This window comes from Cyphellophora attinorum, assembly GCF_001299255.1.
Source record: "Cyphellophora attinorum strain CBS 131958 chromosome Unknown Contig12, whole genome shotgun sequence".
Lineage (NCBI taxonomy): Eukaryota > Fungi > Ascomycota > Eurotiomycetes > Chaetothyriales > Cyphellophoraceae > Cyphellophora > Cyphellophora attinorum.
The window spans coordinates 623,568-638,842 of record NW_017253240.1 but is presented as its reverse complement, the minus strand read 5'-3'; the positions used below and the strand labels follow the sequence as shown (position 1 = coordinate 638,842).

Here is a 15,275-nt window from a genome sequence, read left to right as displayed (position 1 = left end):
CTTGTTCGGCACGGAGAATCGTTTCTCCTTCCCCAGGAAATTGTCCGTCTCCAACGTCATGTATGTCGATAGTAAAGAGGCAGCAAGCAGAGAGAAGATGTTCCGATAGGTCTTGTACGTAGCGAAATTGTGAAAGCGTCGAGATGCCATCGCCATACATATGCAGAGCCTGCACGGCAGCTGCACGGCGACAACCAACTTCCCGAACCGCAGTCACCACGTCGACCAGAGCCATTCGCTCAGCAGCCCGTTCGAAACGCGCTGCCTCAATAGCACCCACAACCCGCGGAAGTGCCGCAGCCGACGCAAAGCGATCTGCTTCGACAATAACAACGCCCGCAAACCCCTCAGACCCCGGACCACCACCACCCACCTCAAAGCCCGTAGCAAAGATGACACCAGAACAGCGCGCCTTCCTCGCCTCCGCCCTCCGCGTAAATCACGCGGGTGAACTCGCCGCAACGGTTATCCTCAAGTCGCAGACACCGCCTCTCGTCACCACACACCCAAACCTCCGTCCACTGATGTCACACATGCTCGACCAAGAATCCTCACATTTCGCTACATTCAACGGTCTATTAGCCAAACACCGCATCCGCCCCTCAGCCCTCTACCCCGTGTGGTCGGCCGCCGCCGGCATCTTGGGCTGGAGCACAGGCTTGTTAGGCAAGGAAGCATCCATGGCGTGCACGGAAGCCGTAGAGACGGAGATCGGGGAGCACTATAACAGCCAACTGCGGGAATTGGTGAAGTGGGATCAAGAGGCGAGGGAGAGAGGGGAGGAACTGGATCCGGAGTTGAGGGAGTTAATGGGGGAGGTGAGAAGGATAAGGGACGAGGAGCTAGAGCACTTGGATCATGCGGTGGAGGGAGGGGCGAAGATGGCGAGGCCGTATGAGGTGTTGACTGGGGTTGTGAGGGGTGGTTGTCGAGGGGCTATATGGATTGCTCAGAAGGTGTGAACGATTCATGAATGTACAATTTGGGAATCGTTTGGAAGTGGCATTCGCGTTCGTGAGATGCTGCCAACAAGCGGCTTCGGTGCTGTTGTGTTCGTGGGAAGGACACTGACGAGAAATGTACAGAAGATGAATTTTCGATTTGAGACTGACCATCAAAGTCTGTCTTCCTCGCCGGAATAACGACGAGGAGGACGCTGCCTAGTTCGACGAGTGGTAGAGATATACCACACTGTCTGTTCTTGACGTACTCCACAAGCCTTTGAAGGCCAAGTTCGACAATTACATCTGTTCCCATCAAATTACTTCAAAACTGCTAGTTGCCAAGCAGGACTTCGTCGGCCAGTCGTGTCCAAACTCCCCAACTCATTCCTGTCATCGACACCTGGAGTCTTCCTTGGTTGAAAGCTGTCGAAAGGTCGACGGTGAATCCCTAGGTCAGACCAGCCTCACAAATCCTTCTGAATGTCACTCGGCAACAACCTTGCGAGCTTCATCTCATGCAAGACAACCTTGCACTTCCGATCCAGCGGCACATGTTCTCCCCTACTCGGCGATCTCTTCTTCTCCACCTTCTGTCTTGCATCGTTCAAGACGACCATTTCCCAGGAGTCGTCGACGGCCTGATCCCTGGGCTCCGGCTTCATGATCAGACTAGCGCGATAAACATTGTTCATCCAGACCAAGGGGCTAGCTGGATCGAGGGTTGGGAGGACTTCGTGGCCAAGGAGGACGTTACAGCGGTCGCAGAGGGTAATCTTGAAATCGGTCGATCTGTACGTGCGCTTACAGAAGTTATTTGAGAGTTGAGCATCGTATTTGGCGGAGGTGAGGCAGGGCTTGTGGTTGTGGATGGCGTGGCCACAGTGGAGGTAGTATTCTTCGGAGGTGACGCACATTTTGAAGTGAGTCGACTTGTGTGGATTGAGTCGTTTGCTTGGTTGTTTGGTCGGGTGCGTATGCCTCGAGGCCTGCTCAGAGAAGTGGATGGAGGTGTGAGTGGTTGGTATGTCTGGTTTGTGCAATGATTGAGAGATCGGTTGCCGGCGGAGAGAGCCAGGAGGGTTTTATAAAGCACAAGTCGAAGCAAACAGATGAGCCTCAATCATCTATTGAGGTTGTTCATGAATAGTGATAGACCTGAACAGAGGAGGTTGGGGCTATTGATGAGCAGCTTCAGATCTGTTTGTACCTCTGAAAGTGAAAAAGCAGTGAAGAAGTAATGAGAGATAGAATCGACTAAATGATGGGTGATTATTCAATCAGAAGTGTTATTCTGTAGCTGCTGTTGTCGAGGTAATTGTTACTCACCGCGGTGACTGCTTGATTGAGACCAAGCAGTGCTGGCAAGCGTGATCGGCCCTGGTGATAATTCCTTCCCCAGTTCGAAGCACACGAAGTCCCAGCCCAGAAAAGGACCGCACCTGCAGTCGCTTATTCAATTAAGGCACTATGAAGACTCGACCTGCAAATACATTAAGATCAGTTGGCCCACGCCCAGACCCTTGCAGGACTATAGACTCGCTTTCCCCTGACTCTCGAACTAGAGATCGTTTATCAGTTTTTTGTGCTTCCTGAAGTGCACGGCGAAGATCGGACACTTACGGGCAAGATAACGCAAATAATTCCTGCAGCAATAAAAAGAGCACCACTCGTATACACCGGCGCTGACGTCTCCAAGTTCGCGAACATCGCGATGATAGGTGCCATGATGCCGAACACGCGGTTCGCACAAGCCGCAAGCGCGTTGCCTGTTCCTCGATCCTTGGTAGCGAAAATCTCCGGCGTGTATGCATACAGTACGGCATACATGATGTTGGACGTGAAGTTGTAAGCGCAGTTCCAGCCTAGCAGCGAGTCGGAATCTGTGGCTGTTGTAGATGCGTACAGGAAGACGCCGGTGAGTGCTGTTGAGACTGCCAATGCTCCCTTTCTGCCAAACCTCTTGATCTCGACGAGGAAACCGCCCAGAATTGCTCCTGGGACGCCAAGGACAGCGATGATGAGCGAATTTCGGTATGTAATGTAAGTCGAGCCATCTCCGGATGCCGCACCTCTGGTAGCGAGGATGTAAGGGATGTATGCGTTATACAACGGGTAAGCCAAGCCAATCAGTCCCCAGATAGACATGATCATGCTTGTCGAGAATGCCAGCTTCTTGGTTTGGAAGAGGGATCGCACATGCGTCAGGTTGACCTTCTGGAGGTTCCGCTTGATGATGGCGGCATTGCTGGTATCGACACCACCCGTTGAGGTCCCGACACCTTCACAGGCCTTCAAGTCCTGCACGGTCAAACTTGACTCCCGCTTATTCCGCTTCGCTACCTCATGGACGACACGAACGGCATCCTCGTCGCGCCCTTTACCCATCAAATATTTGGGGCTTTCGAAGATTGTAAACGAGAAGCGTATCGCCCACAGCAAGAGCACAATGCCACCCATAGTAATCGCGAGATATCGCCAGCCCATATTCTTCGATCGTGTGCACTCTTCTCCTTCTTGACAGGTCAAGTTGCCAAGCAATGGCCATGCGATCAGCGTTGCGACAACCTGTGCGACCGCCCAGTCAATCGACAGCACTGTCAGAAGGTATTGATGCGACCCAGGGAGGAACTCCAGGAAGATCGCACTGTCGACAGGTAGATTGCCACCGACGCCAAAGCTCCACAGAGCTGCAAAACAACCGATCGCAGCAAAGTTCGGAGACGACGCAGCTATCATCGCAAAGACCGCCGCAACTCCAAGGGTGATGTTGAAAGCCCACCGACGACCAAAGATATCGCACCCGAAACCCCAGAAGGCGGCGCCCGCAAGTAGTCCAATGTTCTGGGCAAGTTGCAGTAAAGGTGGCCGACCTGGGTTGAACTCGTTAACGATCGGCGTGAAGATCAAGCTCGTCATGATCGGGAAGAAGTTGTCAGCGGCCCATCCGAAGCCAATGACCACGAACAGCTGCCATTGGTACCAGCCCATGCCAATGTCCTGAATGGCTCTGTTCAAAACGCGAGCCTTGGCCTCGTAGACAGGATCGAGCGTGCCCTCTGGCAGCGCCGAAGCATCGTGCGCGCCAACAGCAACATCGTCGCCGATTCGTGGCTCGACGCCGGCCTCTAGGCCCTTCGTGTCTGGCTCTTTGTCAGTCATGGCGATAGAGTGTCTTGATCGCAAAACTCGAAGCTGGCAGAAAGAATCAAAACACAGGGAAGGCTCTGCTGATAACTGTGGTCCCGTTCATGCAATTTCGTGGGGTTGCGGCTGTAGTAGCACGGCCATGGCGCTCGCGTGCTCGATGATGTGCTCATAAGCGGGCGCAATCATTGGCTGCAGATTGTGCAACAGGCCCGTTCCAAGCGAAAGATCATCGCTCTCGTCACGATAGAAGCAGGCCTACGCGAAAGCACGGGGGCGATGTGCCGACGCGGCAGACTTCTTGCTGCCATGTATAGCAGCAGTAAGCTGTTGCTTCGTTGCTTTCGCGATCGATTCGGCAGCAGGCGAAGCTCATGGTACTAGTACTGCTTGCAAAAGAACCCGGAGAATTCTCGAAGGTAAAATCGCGTGACGTCATCAACGAATCTTTGACACTGGCACCGATTAAACTCGGGATCGTACTCGCGTACGGACAGCATAAAGCATCTACGGCACCATCAGGATACGCATTCTCGGGGTGCTCATAGGTGTCAAGAAAGCCGCTGATCTGTCCCAGACGTTGGGAGAGGGTTGCGTAGTATGTCGCGCCCTGACAAAGTATGAACCTGCCCGGATCGAATTGAGGTAGGTCACTTTATCTGACGCGACTAGACACCCGCGCCCTCCAGGAGGTTTGTACACCCTTCGAGCTCTGCACAAAGATCTGCCTCGGCCAAGAAGTCAGTTCCATCGTTCTCACAGAAAGCTGCTCCATCATCGGGCTTTGGCTCTTCTCGTACGGTCCGCTTTGGCACGCCGGCAGTTGCCAGAGATGAGATCTCAGCCAGTTTCGAGGAAGACGATACACCACCCCCGACTCGTGCATCGAAGGTAGTGTCATCTAGCCATGTGCTCCAGGACGAGATCCACAGCTTCAAGCAGTCGCCAAGTCGAGGCGACTCGGCGCAGCTTGAGCAAAGTCACGTCCAAGGCCACGGTAGGCAGACCGCAAATGAGTTTGCGACGCCGATGCCGAAACGACGCAAGCGAGAACCTTCTCCTGCATTCAGTAAGGACCTTATAGCGATCTCCTCCTCGCCTTCGGAGTCTGCGTCAGCCGCCGCCTTGACGGATGAGGAAGAGGTCGACCAAGACCTCCTGGCTCCGACACCATACACAGCATCGCGCTTTCGGAGGCCAGCGCCGGCGCCAGCACTAACAGTGATCCACAATGATATGCAGGAGGCCAGAGTCAAGCCCACCTTCCGTCGTCTAGACCCGACTTCAAACCTGCCGCCCGAAATGAGCACAACCTTACCAGATGCATTCACGCCATCTAGAAGGAAAGGCAAACGAGACTATGTCAGCGGCGGTCTGGCAGACACAGTACGCAATTGGGTCTTACAGGCCGCAACCGAGGCGTCTCACAGAATTGGCAACGAGGAGTAGGAGGTCAACGTGGAAGAGGTCACATTAGACGATAGTCGACGAGGCATCTTGGTCGGAGACGTCCACGAGTCGAAGTGGCTGCTTGTGGGTGCTCAGCCGTGGGACAGCCGGAGTCTATCTACGCGGACGGCCAGCAGGCTGTCGGACAGTGGCAAAGTTGTTGTACGTGGAAACGCGACTAGCTGGACTGTGCCTTTGCTAGCGGCGGGACATGAGCAGGATCTGCACGTTGCCACATTATGGGATATAGCATCGTGATCGCCGTACCCTCCTTGCTTGGCCATTTCGGCATAGTAATACGGCGTGAAAGTAGATCTTCGCGTAGGTCGTGGCAGCAAAGATGAGAGAGATTTGGTTCATGGTGATTTTACGTGGAAGGTGAGTGGGATGGACTTCCCGGAGCAAGAAACGAAGGGACGCAATGCCAAGCCGGGAGGTGGGTGTCTTGGGGTATGTAGGACCGTGGTGGCAGTCTCTCTTCCGCTTCAACACCGTCACCGACATTTATCTGCGAGCCGAAAGTGCTCCCAAACCTCGCAGTCCCCAAGCGTCCCTGTACTTCAGTCGATAACCATTATGGGCCGTGCCAGGATAGCGGACGAGCACTGGGCGGGAGTGACCGACCTCCGCAAACGAAAGCAGATTCAGGATCGACTGGCTCAGCGAGCGAGACGTGAGTGCATGCGAAACAATGTCCCTGATTCCTATCGAAGGTGACTGAGATCTGTAGGGCAGCGACTCTTGCGCGCTAAGAAGACGTCTTCAACAGAAAGTCGATGTCAAACTGCCGTGACCAACACTCCTGCCATCAATTCGACAGAGACTGATCCGAGCAACAACAGCGACGACTGGTACAGCGGCTCGGAGTGTCTCTCCATCAACACGCACCCAAGTCACTACGATGCACACGCTACCAAAGCGTCGGGAGAGTCCTTGTTTACTGGTCAAGTCACAGCGAACATCTATGGAGCATTCTATCAGAACGGTCAGATACTGGGTCTACTCTGCTCCGTCAACTTCATTGGCACCTCAGCGCCTGCAGGACCAGAAGTTCCAGCAGCCCTGCGGCCGACGCAATTACAAATGAGTGTGCCACATCCTCCTTGGATCGACCGTTTCCCGTTCCCACGGATGCGGGACAATATGATCACCCTGCTCGGCCTAGTGAACGAGGAGGACTTCTTAGCAGACCTGTTCTGCTTATCGAGCTTTTCGATTAAAGCAGGAGGAGCCTCGTGGGACCCTGAATCATGGACCATCGGACGCGAGTTCGAATCTAGATGGGGCTTTTTGTTTCATTGAAGCACGACGTGCACGTGCAAATCCATTACTTCTCGAAGTCTGCCACCGCGTCATCGAGGGCCTTGACCAACTCCCGAGGTGCTGATGCGTTTGGACAGTGATCTGCCGCGAGTCTGTAGACTCTGACCTGTCTTCCGCTCTCCCTCTCGATCCGCTCGATACATGACCGTTGGAAATCGGGTGGCAGTATGATGTCCTGCTCACAGAAAATCCACGACGACGGTATGTGCTTGTACCCGGCATACGTGAGCTTACCTTCGAAGCTTGCGAGCGAATGCAGTGGCATTTTCTTCACCCACGCGACTCCTTCAGCATGTGGCAGGCCCGAGAAAGATGTCCCCGCGCTCTCTTCAGCAATATGTTCCATGTATCCCTACGACGATCAGTAACGGTGTTACGAGGTAGGCATTGGTCAGAGCATACGTCTTCGCGAAGGATCAGCCACGGTGAAGACCCGCTGGCCGTCACCTCTCGCAGGGACACGCCTACATCAGGTACCACGCAGGTCACGAACACCAATTGTGTGATACCGCCGCGCTGTCCAGCTGCTGTACGCTCAGCCTTCGAAAGTCCTCTGGAGCACTCTGATCCCACGACACCACCATAAGAGTGCATTGCTAGCACAACGTCTTTGCCTTCGTCGCACAGTCGTTCAACAATATCATGGAAGTAAGCTGCATCCTCTTCCATTGTTGCGGGTTTCTCGGGCGGTGTACGCGCTGAAGAGGGCAGTGTGTCTACCACGATGTCGTAACCTCGGTTTCGTATCCCATCAGCCACGTCAGTATAGAATGATGCTGGCGAGAAGGACCCATTGATCCAGACGATCGTGGGCTTCGGAGGAAGGCTGCCCATGGTTGAATCGTGTCGACGGCTTGAAATATGGAATTATGACCTTGAAAACAGGCCCTCTACGCGCGGTCGAGCGACGACTGCGACTTGAGTAGCATGTTCTGGATATATAACGGCAGGGTGCACGGCAAGCACTCCCCGTACTACTGACAATACTTGCAGGCAAGTGTCGGGCCATCTCGGCCCAGATGAGAGAACGACAGCGCACGCAAGCAAATATGGTCGCTTTCATGTCCAATAGGCAGCTGCTCCGGCGACGCTCAAGATGAGCTTGTCCAGCCATTGTCAGATGGTCGGAATCGAATGTCAGAATGTGGAGTGGCTTTCAAAACGCGGATCGAAATCACTTACAGCGCCCAAGCGATATACGAGGATATTTCAGCATACGTTCGGTTAAATTACTGCCAAGCACCCAGATTCGGCCTTGGAGATCCTGATCATCGGTATCGTGACCTCACAATACGATGTCAGTAACGCAGCATACGAATGTCAGTAAGATTGGCTCACATCCGCAATTCCAACCGCGACATCCTCTTAGCGGCTCGTTGCGATGCTCTCTGATCCCGACATACTTCCACGAATGTCCGTGGGCAGCGACCGCGTGCTCCAGGTTTCGGAGTCGAGACCGCCTCCACGAACATTACCCCCGGGCCACCTCTCCACAAGGTCCAACTCCGTCGACCTGGGCAGTATAGCCGGTGTGGAGAAGACTACTGCGTCCATGGCATGATCATAGCTATATAGTCACCAAAGCGCTCCGCGCCAGAGCGTCCTATGAAGACATAAGACGATATTATTGTGCCTGGATCTTTGACTCACTCCCTCAGAAGCCCAGTGGCCAAGATGGGCCACCTTTCCTGGTATAGTATCGGCATTTGCCTCGTCGTCTCATGGGGTGGCTACGCATACGGCTTTGGCTTCGCTTCCTTCATCACCAGTCAGGGTCAACCGACCTTCTACACCTACTTTAGTCTCGATCGTATGTCCTTGAGAACCTCCTCCGCCTTTCACTGCTGACCGACCTATCTCCAGCTGCAAGTGCTTACACAGCAAAGTGAGTCTCCTGGTTTGCGCACCAAGTGCGACACCAGCTGACTGATGTCCTCCACCAGGATACTGGGAGCATGCAATGCCTTATTCAACTTCGGTTTGGCGATGGGTGCTCTTTTTCAAGGCTGGCTATGCGATGCTCTTGGTCGAAAGCGGGCATTCCTGGTCGCTGGGCTCTGCTCTTTGCTCGGAGGAGCCTTGATTACGGGCGCCCATGTTATTGAGATGCTCATCCCCGTACGGGTTCTACACGGTTTCGGCCTGAACATGTTGATCTGCTTGGTGCCGCTCTACCTGACAGAGGTTGCCCCAGCAGAGAAGCGTGGCCTCCTTGCGGGCCTCATGACGCTCAGTTTTAGCATGGGCTATGTCGTGTACGAAAGTCTAGGTGTTGCCTTGTGATAGAATTGCTGACAACGCCCGTAGCTGCGGTTATATTGCTGTGGGTACCTTCTACGGAACCACCTACAACGTTCAGGTGAGGCTGCCATTAGCTATGGCAATGGTCGGTCCCGCAGCACTTCTCTTGGGTCTTCCCTTCATTCCAGGTAAGCCAAAAGCGCTTGCTCAGTCTACTAAACACGACCAGCATTAACAAACCACAGAGTCTCCACGGTATCTCGTTCTCAATAACCAAGGAGCCGAAGCGCTGGATGTACTACGAAGAATACATGGCGATCCAAGCAATCCTGACGACACATTTGCTCAAGCTGAGTACACGCAAATTGTCGCACAGACGGAGAAAGACCAGGAGACTACGGCCAGCTACCTGGAGATGTTCCGAAAGCCTTCGTGGCGTAAGAGGAGTGTTCTTGCCCTCTTCATCCAGTCCGTCATCCCTGGCGCGTCATCTACCATAGCCATGCGTTCGAGTGTCTGTACTGACCGAAGGTGTCCATCAGATTTGCAGCTCAATCCACTGGGGTATGCTCGCGTCCTAGGCTACTTGACAAGTTCATTCGCTGACGGAGGCAACCAGATTCTAGGCATCGCGAACTATCTGATCTTGATCTTCTCCAGTCTGGGAGTCAGCCCGGTTATGTCCCTCGTGCTATATGGTCCGTCTCAAGTCCTCCACGACATAGCCAGCAGTCTGCCCGACTGCCTAATCTGACTACTTGACAGCTGTCTATGCCACGGTGGGCATCTTCACTGTCCTCCTGACCATATTCACCGTCGACCGAATTGGGCGTCGGACACTCTTTCGTAAGTCTGCATGTGAACGTACAGTCACACAGGTCATCTAGCTAAAGTCACGTTCGCTCGAGCAGTCTACGGCTTCCCCCTCGTCGCCATCATTCTCGTCATCGAAGGCGTCCTTCAGTCCAAGTACTTGGGCACCGACCACCAAGCAGGTCTTGCGGCATGTGTGCTGGTGATATTCGTCTACATCGTTGTTTTCCAAGCCATCGATGCGCCGGCTTTCATCTGGATAGCGGAGATCTTTCCGACGAACATTCGCGGTCGTGGCATCGGTCTGGGTTTCTTCGCATACTTTGTGGGCGCCATCACCTACAGCACCCCGTCAGCGCTTGCATTCAGAAATCTGTGAGTTGTCGAGCCTATCTGGAACAGAGCAGTCACCCACTTTTCTAATGTTGGTTTGCTAATTGTACTCGGCCCAGTACCTATAGGATGTACTTCATTTATGCCGGTTTGTCGGTGCTGTCGACCATCATCGTGTACTTCTACATCCCGGAGACCAAGCAAATTCCTGTCGAGGAGATAGGGGCGTTATTTGGCGATGAGGTTGTCGTGCATTTGACTGAGGCTGGGCAGAGCATCGTCGAGGAAAAGAATACTCTGCCGCGCGCTAGCACCACGGAGGTAGTCACAGCCTAGTACCGCGCTCAAAATAACCGCTAAGCAGAAGAACTTCTCTGCACAAGGCAGTTTTTACAGCACGGATATCTGGTAGAGCGGAGGCAGCTTGTTACAGGCTTCAAGCTCGACTTATTGGAGGACCAGAGCAATGTCAGTACAAGGTTGGTGTTACATATGGAAGAAACATACAGGCACGCCCTGCCGGTGCCAGACGCCAATACAGGGGACAAGGATGCCCAGTTCACTTATGTAGAAGCGTTCACGGGTCGATCAGTAGTGTAGCGTAAAATTTGCAGCTAGCTGGACTGTGCCTTTGCAGACGGTGGCACAGTAGACTGATCTGCGAGTTGCTACGTACCGGTATATAGGCTCATGATTGCCACTCTAATTCACATGGGCAATGTCACATGTACTCCGCCTTTCTGCGCGTAGATTGCCTGGGTGGTCGTGTAGGTCTTGGCATTGCCCCATGCAAGGGAGTATGTCAACCGGCGCACTCGTCTTGCCTCGCCACAATATACATAGAAACATCATTTCTTGCATTCTGCCTTGTGTTGGGTACACGGACAGTGCTCATCTGCTAGTTCTCGAGGTCATTGCTGTTCAAGATTGAAGATGAGGTCGTGTTCTTCCTTCCTTCGTCTATGACGCAGTCCATTTATATTGACGAGCACTGGTTGATCAAACCACAACAGCCTGATGAACAACGCAAGTGGCTTGTCGGCAGCCACACACAAAGATGATGGCACCACTTCGCACGATGCTGCGTTCGAAAACTGGATCGTTCTGCTCAGCGCCTGCATGATCGCAATGTCACTTATGGTGCTTGACTTCCGCTTCTATTCCCACGCCAGGCGACTACTTTTGGTCACGGTGTGGCTATGCCGGCGAGAAGCCTTTGGATGCCTTCGAGGCCTTTACGATATGCTCAGTTGGCCATACAACCTCATGGCTGTGGCATACGCCACGTTCGCTTTTCTGAGAACCGCAAGACTCGGAGGCATAACAGCTGGAGCTGGAGATGAACCACCTCCACGACCATTCCTGCCACCACTAATCTTCCCCTGCCACACGACTCACTCCAGATTCTTCCCAGCGAGGCACTCCTTCACATACTCGTATCTCCAAGTGGGAATACCCATTGGCTGGCGTCACAGCTCTGGGTTCTTGACCTGCGACACCTCCGAAGATCTCTTCGGGCGCAAGACTAGCGGATGGTTCTCGGTCCACGATGAGGATTATCTCGCACGAGGCACGCACCAAGATGGCTTACGCGGGAAGCTTGACGATTTTCTCAAGGTGCATGGGATTACAGCAGCAGAATTGCCATACGCATACCTCGTGACAGCGCCACGATTCCTAGGTTGGAGCTTCAATCCTGTGTCCTTCTGGTATTTGTACGACTCAATGCAGAAGCTGAAGGCCATGATACTTGAGGTCAACAATACCTTTGACGAGCGGCGCATGTACTTGCTGAAGCCTGAGAAAAGCTCAGAGAACGGAAGGTTTTCGGAGACATGGGCCAAGGACTTTCACGTCAGTCCTTTCAATGATCGAACCGGAAGCTACTCGGTTGTTGCAATGGACCCATTTGAGCGATTCAACTGGACAAGAGACAAGCGCCCGGACGCGGTCAATATCGACAACAACATCACCCTCACTTCGCTCCCACCAAATGCTAAGCCAAAGCTGGTGGCTCGTCTCTACTCAACATCGAAAGCTCTCGATCCTGCGCAGATGACATTGTTCGAATACGTAGTCTTCATGTGCCAGTGGTGTTGGACCGGCTTCCTTACCAATCCACGAATACTGTGGGAGGCACGAATACTTTGGGCGAAGAAGCAGCTGCAAGTCTTCTTCCGGCCTGAAGTCAATATCGGTAGCATCGGAAGACAGGAGCAGAAGGAAGAGATTGTCATCGAGATTTGCTTCCAACAATGGCTGGACGAGCTAGCTCATCGGGAGAAGTGTCTTATTGAGTACACATGCGCAGCTGGTGCGAATCGCGGCAAAACCCTCACGCTGGGAGATTCTTCCGGCCCGGTTGATGTCTCCGTAAGCACAGAAACGGCGAAGCTGGAAGTCCTGACACCAGAGTGGTACTCTGAACTTGCACGGACGGACGACATGCGCGAGCTTTTCCAAACACGATGCTTTGAATCAGTCGACGGAGAGATGATGCTGAGCGTCAATAGTGCGGGCAGACGCCTCTTGGAGGCAGCATTGTACAAGATGTCCAGGTCGTCAGAAGACTCGGAGAAAGACTACGTCAAGGTGCCACTGGCCAGCGACCGCAGATCTGACACATCTCCGCAAGACGCGGTTGTCCAGAACCTCATTGCCGCTTGCACGGGCAAGGCAGTGAAATACAGGGGCCTGCAGGCCTGCTTCCGCCAGCTACTTGACCCACTGTTGACACCGACCCTGCTTCGTGGCTATGACAGAGCTGCGTGGTCGATTATGCTTGCAGACAGACTCGCTTTCGGGTCTACTGGGCTCCTCAAGTGTTATATAAACATAGCCTCCTGGGGAGCTACGTTCGTTGCAGGACACTATCTGGCGCCGCTCGTGAAGTCAGTGCTTCTAGAGATGACGGCGTAGAATGAGCAAGTAGACGAATGGAGTCATATATGTGTCCCATCACTGCTAACGCTGACGCCGCCTGGTCTGGGCCGGGTCAAAATTTTTCGGGGAGCTTCAACCTGCTCCGGTTCTCCACTCTGCGAAGTCGGAGTGCCAAGAATCGACAGTCCGCGGCGAGCGAGACCAGTCTGATCTTTTGGAGTTTCTGAGGAACTGCGTGAGCTTCAAAAAATAATATACCCCAGATTCCCATACTTCTGACTCCTGTGACATTTACATCTCTACTCTCAGCAAAAATGGCCTCCAAGACTTTCGTGCGGACTCTGCGTGCTGCTTCTAAGCAGAAGCTGCCCTCCAGCACCGTCCCAAAGCGCAGCTTCTCGTCGGCTCTTGCCGCAAGACCAGCCGCTGTTGCCCAGTCAAAGGCGTCGTTCGCGCCTGCTCAGCAGACTCGTGGGGTTAAGACTATCGACTTTGCTGGCACGAAAGAGAAGGTCTTTGGTAGGCATACATGTGCTACTACATGGAATTGAAGCTTACAATCAGACAGAGCGAGCAGATTGGCCTACCTCAAAACTTCAGGTACACCCAACCACCCGATGTGCAGTGCAGCAAGCTGATCTGTATACAGGAATACTTCAAGGACGACACTCTCGCCCTGATCGGCTATGGCTCGCAAGGGCACGGTCAAGGCCTGAACCTGCGTGACAACGGCCTCAATGTCATCATTGGAGTCCGCAAGAACGGCGCATCGTGGAAAGAGGCCGAGCAAGATGGCTGGATCCCGGGCAAGAACTTGTTCGAGGTCGACGAAGCTATCTCGAAAGGCACCATCATCATGAACCTGCTCAGCGACGCAGCTCAGTCAGAGACATGGCCTGCCATCAAGCCGCAATTGACCAAGGGCAAGGTAAGCCGCTCCTCAATTGGCTATTGGTAGATTACTGATTTCATCCAGACCCTCTACTTCTCCCACGGCTTCTCCCCCGTCTTCAAGGATCTCACCAAGGTCGACGTGCCCTCCGACATCGATGTCATCCTTGTTGCACCCAAGGGTTCCGGCCGTACTGTCCGCAGCTTGTTCCGTGAGGGCCGTGGCATCAACTCCTCCGTCGCTGTCTTCCAAGACGTGACAGGCAAGGCTGAAGAGAAGGCGGTCGCCCTAGGCGTCGCGGTTGGCTCAGGCTACCTCTACAAAACCACATTCGAGAAAGAAGTCTTCTCCGACCTCTACGGTGAGCGAGGGTGCCTGATGGGCGGCATCCACGGCATGTTCCTCGCCCAGTACGAGGTCCTCCGTGAGCGCGGTCACTCGCCATCAGAGGCCTTCAACGAGACCGTCGAGGAGGCTACCCAGTCCCTGTACCCTCTAATTGGCGCCAACGGCATGGACTGGATGTATGCCGCCTGCTCAACCACTGCTCGTCGTGGTGCCATCGATTGGTCCAGCAAGTTCAAGGACACCCTCAAGCCTGTCTTCAATGAGCTGTACGACAGTGTGAAGGACGGCAAAGAGACCCAGCGCAGTCTGGACTACAACAGCCAGTCGAACTACCGTGAGTTGTACGAGAAGGAGATGCAGGAGATTCGTGATCTTGAGATCTGGCGTGCTGGCAAGGCTGTCCGGTGAGTTACCCATTGCACGTTCCGAGGACTCGTCACTAACAATTTCTTCAGCGGTCTCCGCCCCGAGAACAACTAGAATTGCTGTTTGATCAGCAATAGATCTTCTACCAAGTCTATGCTTTGAGATACCATGGCGTTTGCAAAAGCGATGGTCCGAAAAGTCTGGAAAGGGCCGGCACGTGGGTGGGAGGCACAGCTAGTGGTTGTATGTATCAAGATCTCTAGAGCACGCATTCGGACTCCAGTGCATCCACTTTCACCCGTCCTATTCGTTTCAAGCACCAAGCAAAGGGGATCTCCAAACGTACTCGGCAATGTCCGAATTCGATCTCGCAGCATTGACACATTTCATTCAGTGTGCGCTTTCCAAGCCGCGATCCCTCGTGCTAGGGGAAGAGGGCGTGCGAACGCTTACCTCCATGTCTATCGCTTGTGCATAATCCACGCCATTCGGACAATGCATAACCAATGAACATCACCCTCTGATCCAGCGCATGCGCC

At 53.7% G+C, this 15,275-nt stretch overlaps 8 protein-coding genes across 8 annotated transcripts; 5 read left to right on the top strand and 3 right to left on the bottom strand.

Annotated features, from left to right (window-relative positions):
* Nucleotides 1-143: 143 nt before the first annotated feature.
* Nucleotides 144-962, top strand: AB675_7708 (5-demethoxyubiquinone hydroxylase, mitochondrial; the record flags this gene model as incomplete). Its single annotated transcript, XM_018148098.1, has 1 exon — nt 144-962. One exon carries the CDS (start codon nt 144-146, stop codon nt 960-962), a length of 819 nt encoding a protein of 272 aa, XP_018000308.1.
* A 446-nt stretch (nt 963-1,408) lies between these two features.
* AB675_7707 (uncharacterized protein) lies at nt 1,409-1,858 on the bottom strand (the record flags this gene model as incomplete). The annotated part of the gene is made up of 1 exon (XM_018148097.1): nt 1,409-1,858. The coding sequence occupies one exon, from the start codon at nt 1,856-1,858 to the stop codon at nt 1,409-1,411; it is 450 nt and encodes a 149-aa protein (XP_018000352.1).
* A 614-nt stretch (nt 1,859-2,472) lies between these two features.
* AB675_7706 (putative MFS-type transporter) lies at nt 2,473-4,103 on the bottom strand (the record flags this gene model as incomplete). Its single annotated transcript, XM_018148096.1, has 2 exons — nt 2,473-2,502; nt 2,565-4,103. The coding sequence occupies 2 exons, from the start codon at nt 4,101-4,103 to the stop codon at nt 2,473-2,475; spliced, it is 1,569 nt and encodes a 522-aa protein (XP_018000400.1).
* Nucleotides 4,104-4,688: 585 nt separating this feature from the next.
* AB675_7705 (uncharacterized protein) lies at nt 4,689-5,537 on the top strand (the record flags this gene model as incomplete). Its single annotated transcript, XM_018148095.1, has 2 exons — nt 4,689-4,706; nt 4,761-5,537. The coding sequence occupies 2 exons, from the start codon at nt 4,689-4,691 to the stop codon at nt 5,535-5,537; spliced, it is 795 nt and encodes a 264-aa protein (XP_018000444.1).
* A 576-nt stretch (nt 5,538-6,113) lies between these two features.
* AB675_7704 (uncharacterized protein) lies at nt 6,114-6,839 on the top strand (the record flags this gene model as incomplete). Its single annotated transcript, XM_018148094.1, has 2 exons — nt 6,114-6,210; nt 6,268-6,839. The coding sequence occupies 2 exons, from the start codon at nt 6,114-6,116 to the stop codon at nt 6,837-6,839; spliced, it is 669 nt and encodes a 222-aa protein (XP_018000492.1).
* A 25-nt stretch (nt 6,840-6,864) lies between these two features.
* On the bottom strand, nt 6,865-7,694 carry AB675_7703 (uncharacterized protein; the record flags this gene model as incomplete). Its single annotated transcript, XM_018148093.1, has 2 exons — nt 6,865-7,212; nt 7,263-7,694. The coding sequence occupies 2 exons, from the start codon at nt 7,692-7,694 to the stop codon at nt 6,865-6,867; spliced, it is 780 nt and encodes a 259-aa protein (XP_018000536.1).
* Nucleotides 7,695-8,534: 840 nt separating this feature from the next.
* On the top strand, nt 8,535-13,166 carry AB675_7702 (Low-affinity glucose transporter HXT3; the record flags this gene model as incomplete). The annotated part of the gene is made up of 9 exons (XM_018148092.1): nt 8,535-8,670; nt 8,724-8,745; nt 8,804-9,115; nt 9,168-9,289; nt 9,347-9,799; nt 9,867-9,947; nt 10,013-10,289; nt 10,376-10,582; nt 11,261-13,166. 9 exons carry the CDS (start codon nt 8,535-8,537, stop codon nt 13,164-13,166), a joined length of 3,516 nt encoding a protein of 1,171 aa, XP_018000206.1.
* Nucleotides 13,167-13,444: 278 nt separating this feature from the next.
* Nucleotides 13,445-14,850, top strand: AB675_7701 (Ketol-acid reductoisomerase, mitochondrial; the record flags this gene model as incomplete). Its single annotated transcript, XM_018148091.1, has 5 exons — nt 13,445-13,649; nt 13,699-13,730; nt 13,780-14,058; nt 14,107-14,774; nt 14,826-14,850. The coding sequence occupies 5 exons, from the start codon at nt 13,445-13,447 to the stop codon at nt 14,848-14,850; spliced, it is 1,209 nt and encodes a 402-aa protein (XP_018000252.1).
* Nucleotides 14,851-15,275: the final 425 nt, after the last annotated feature.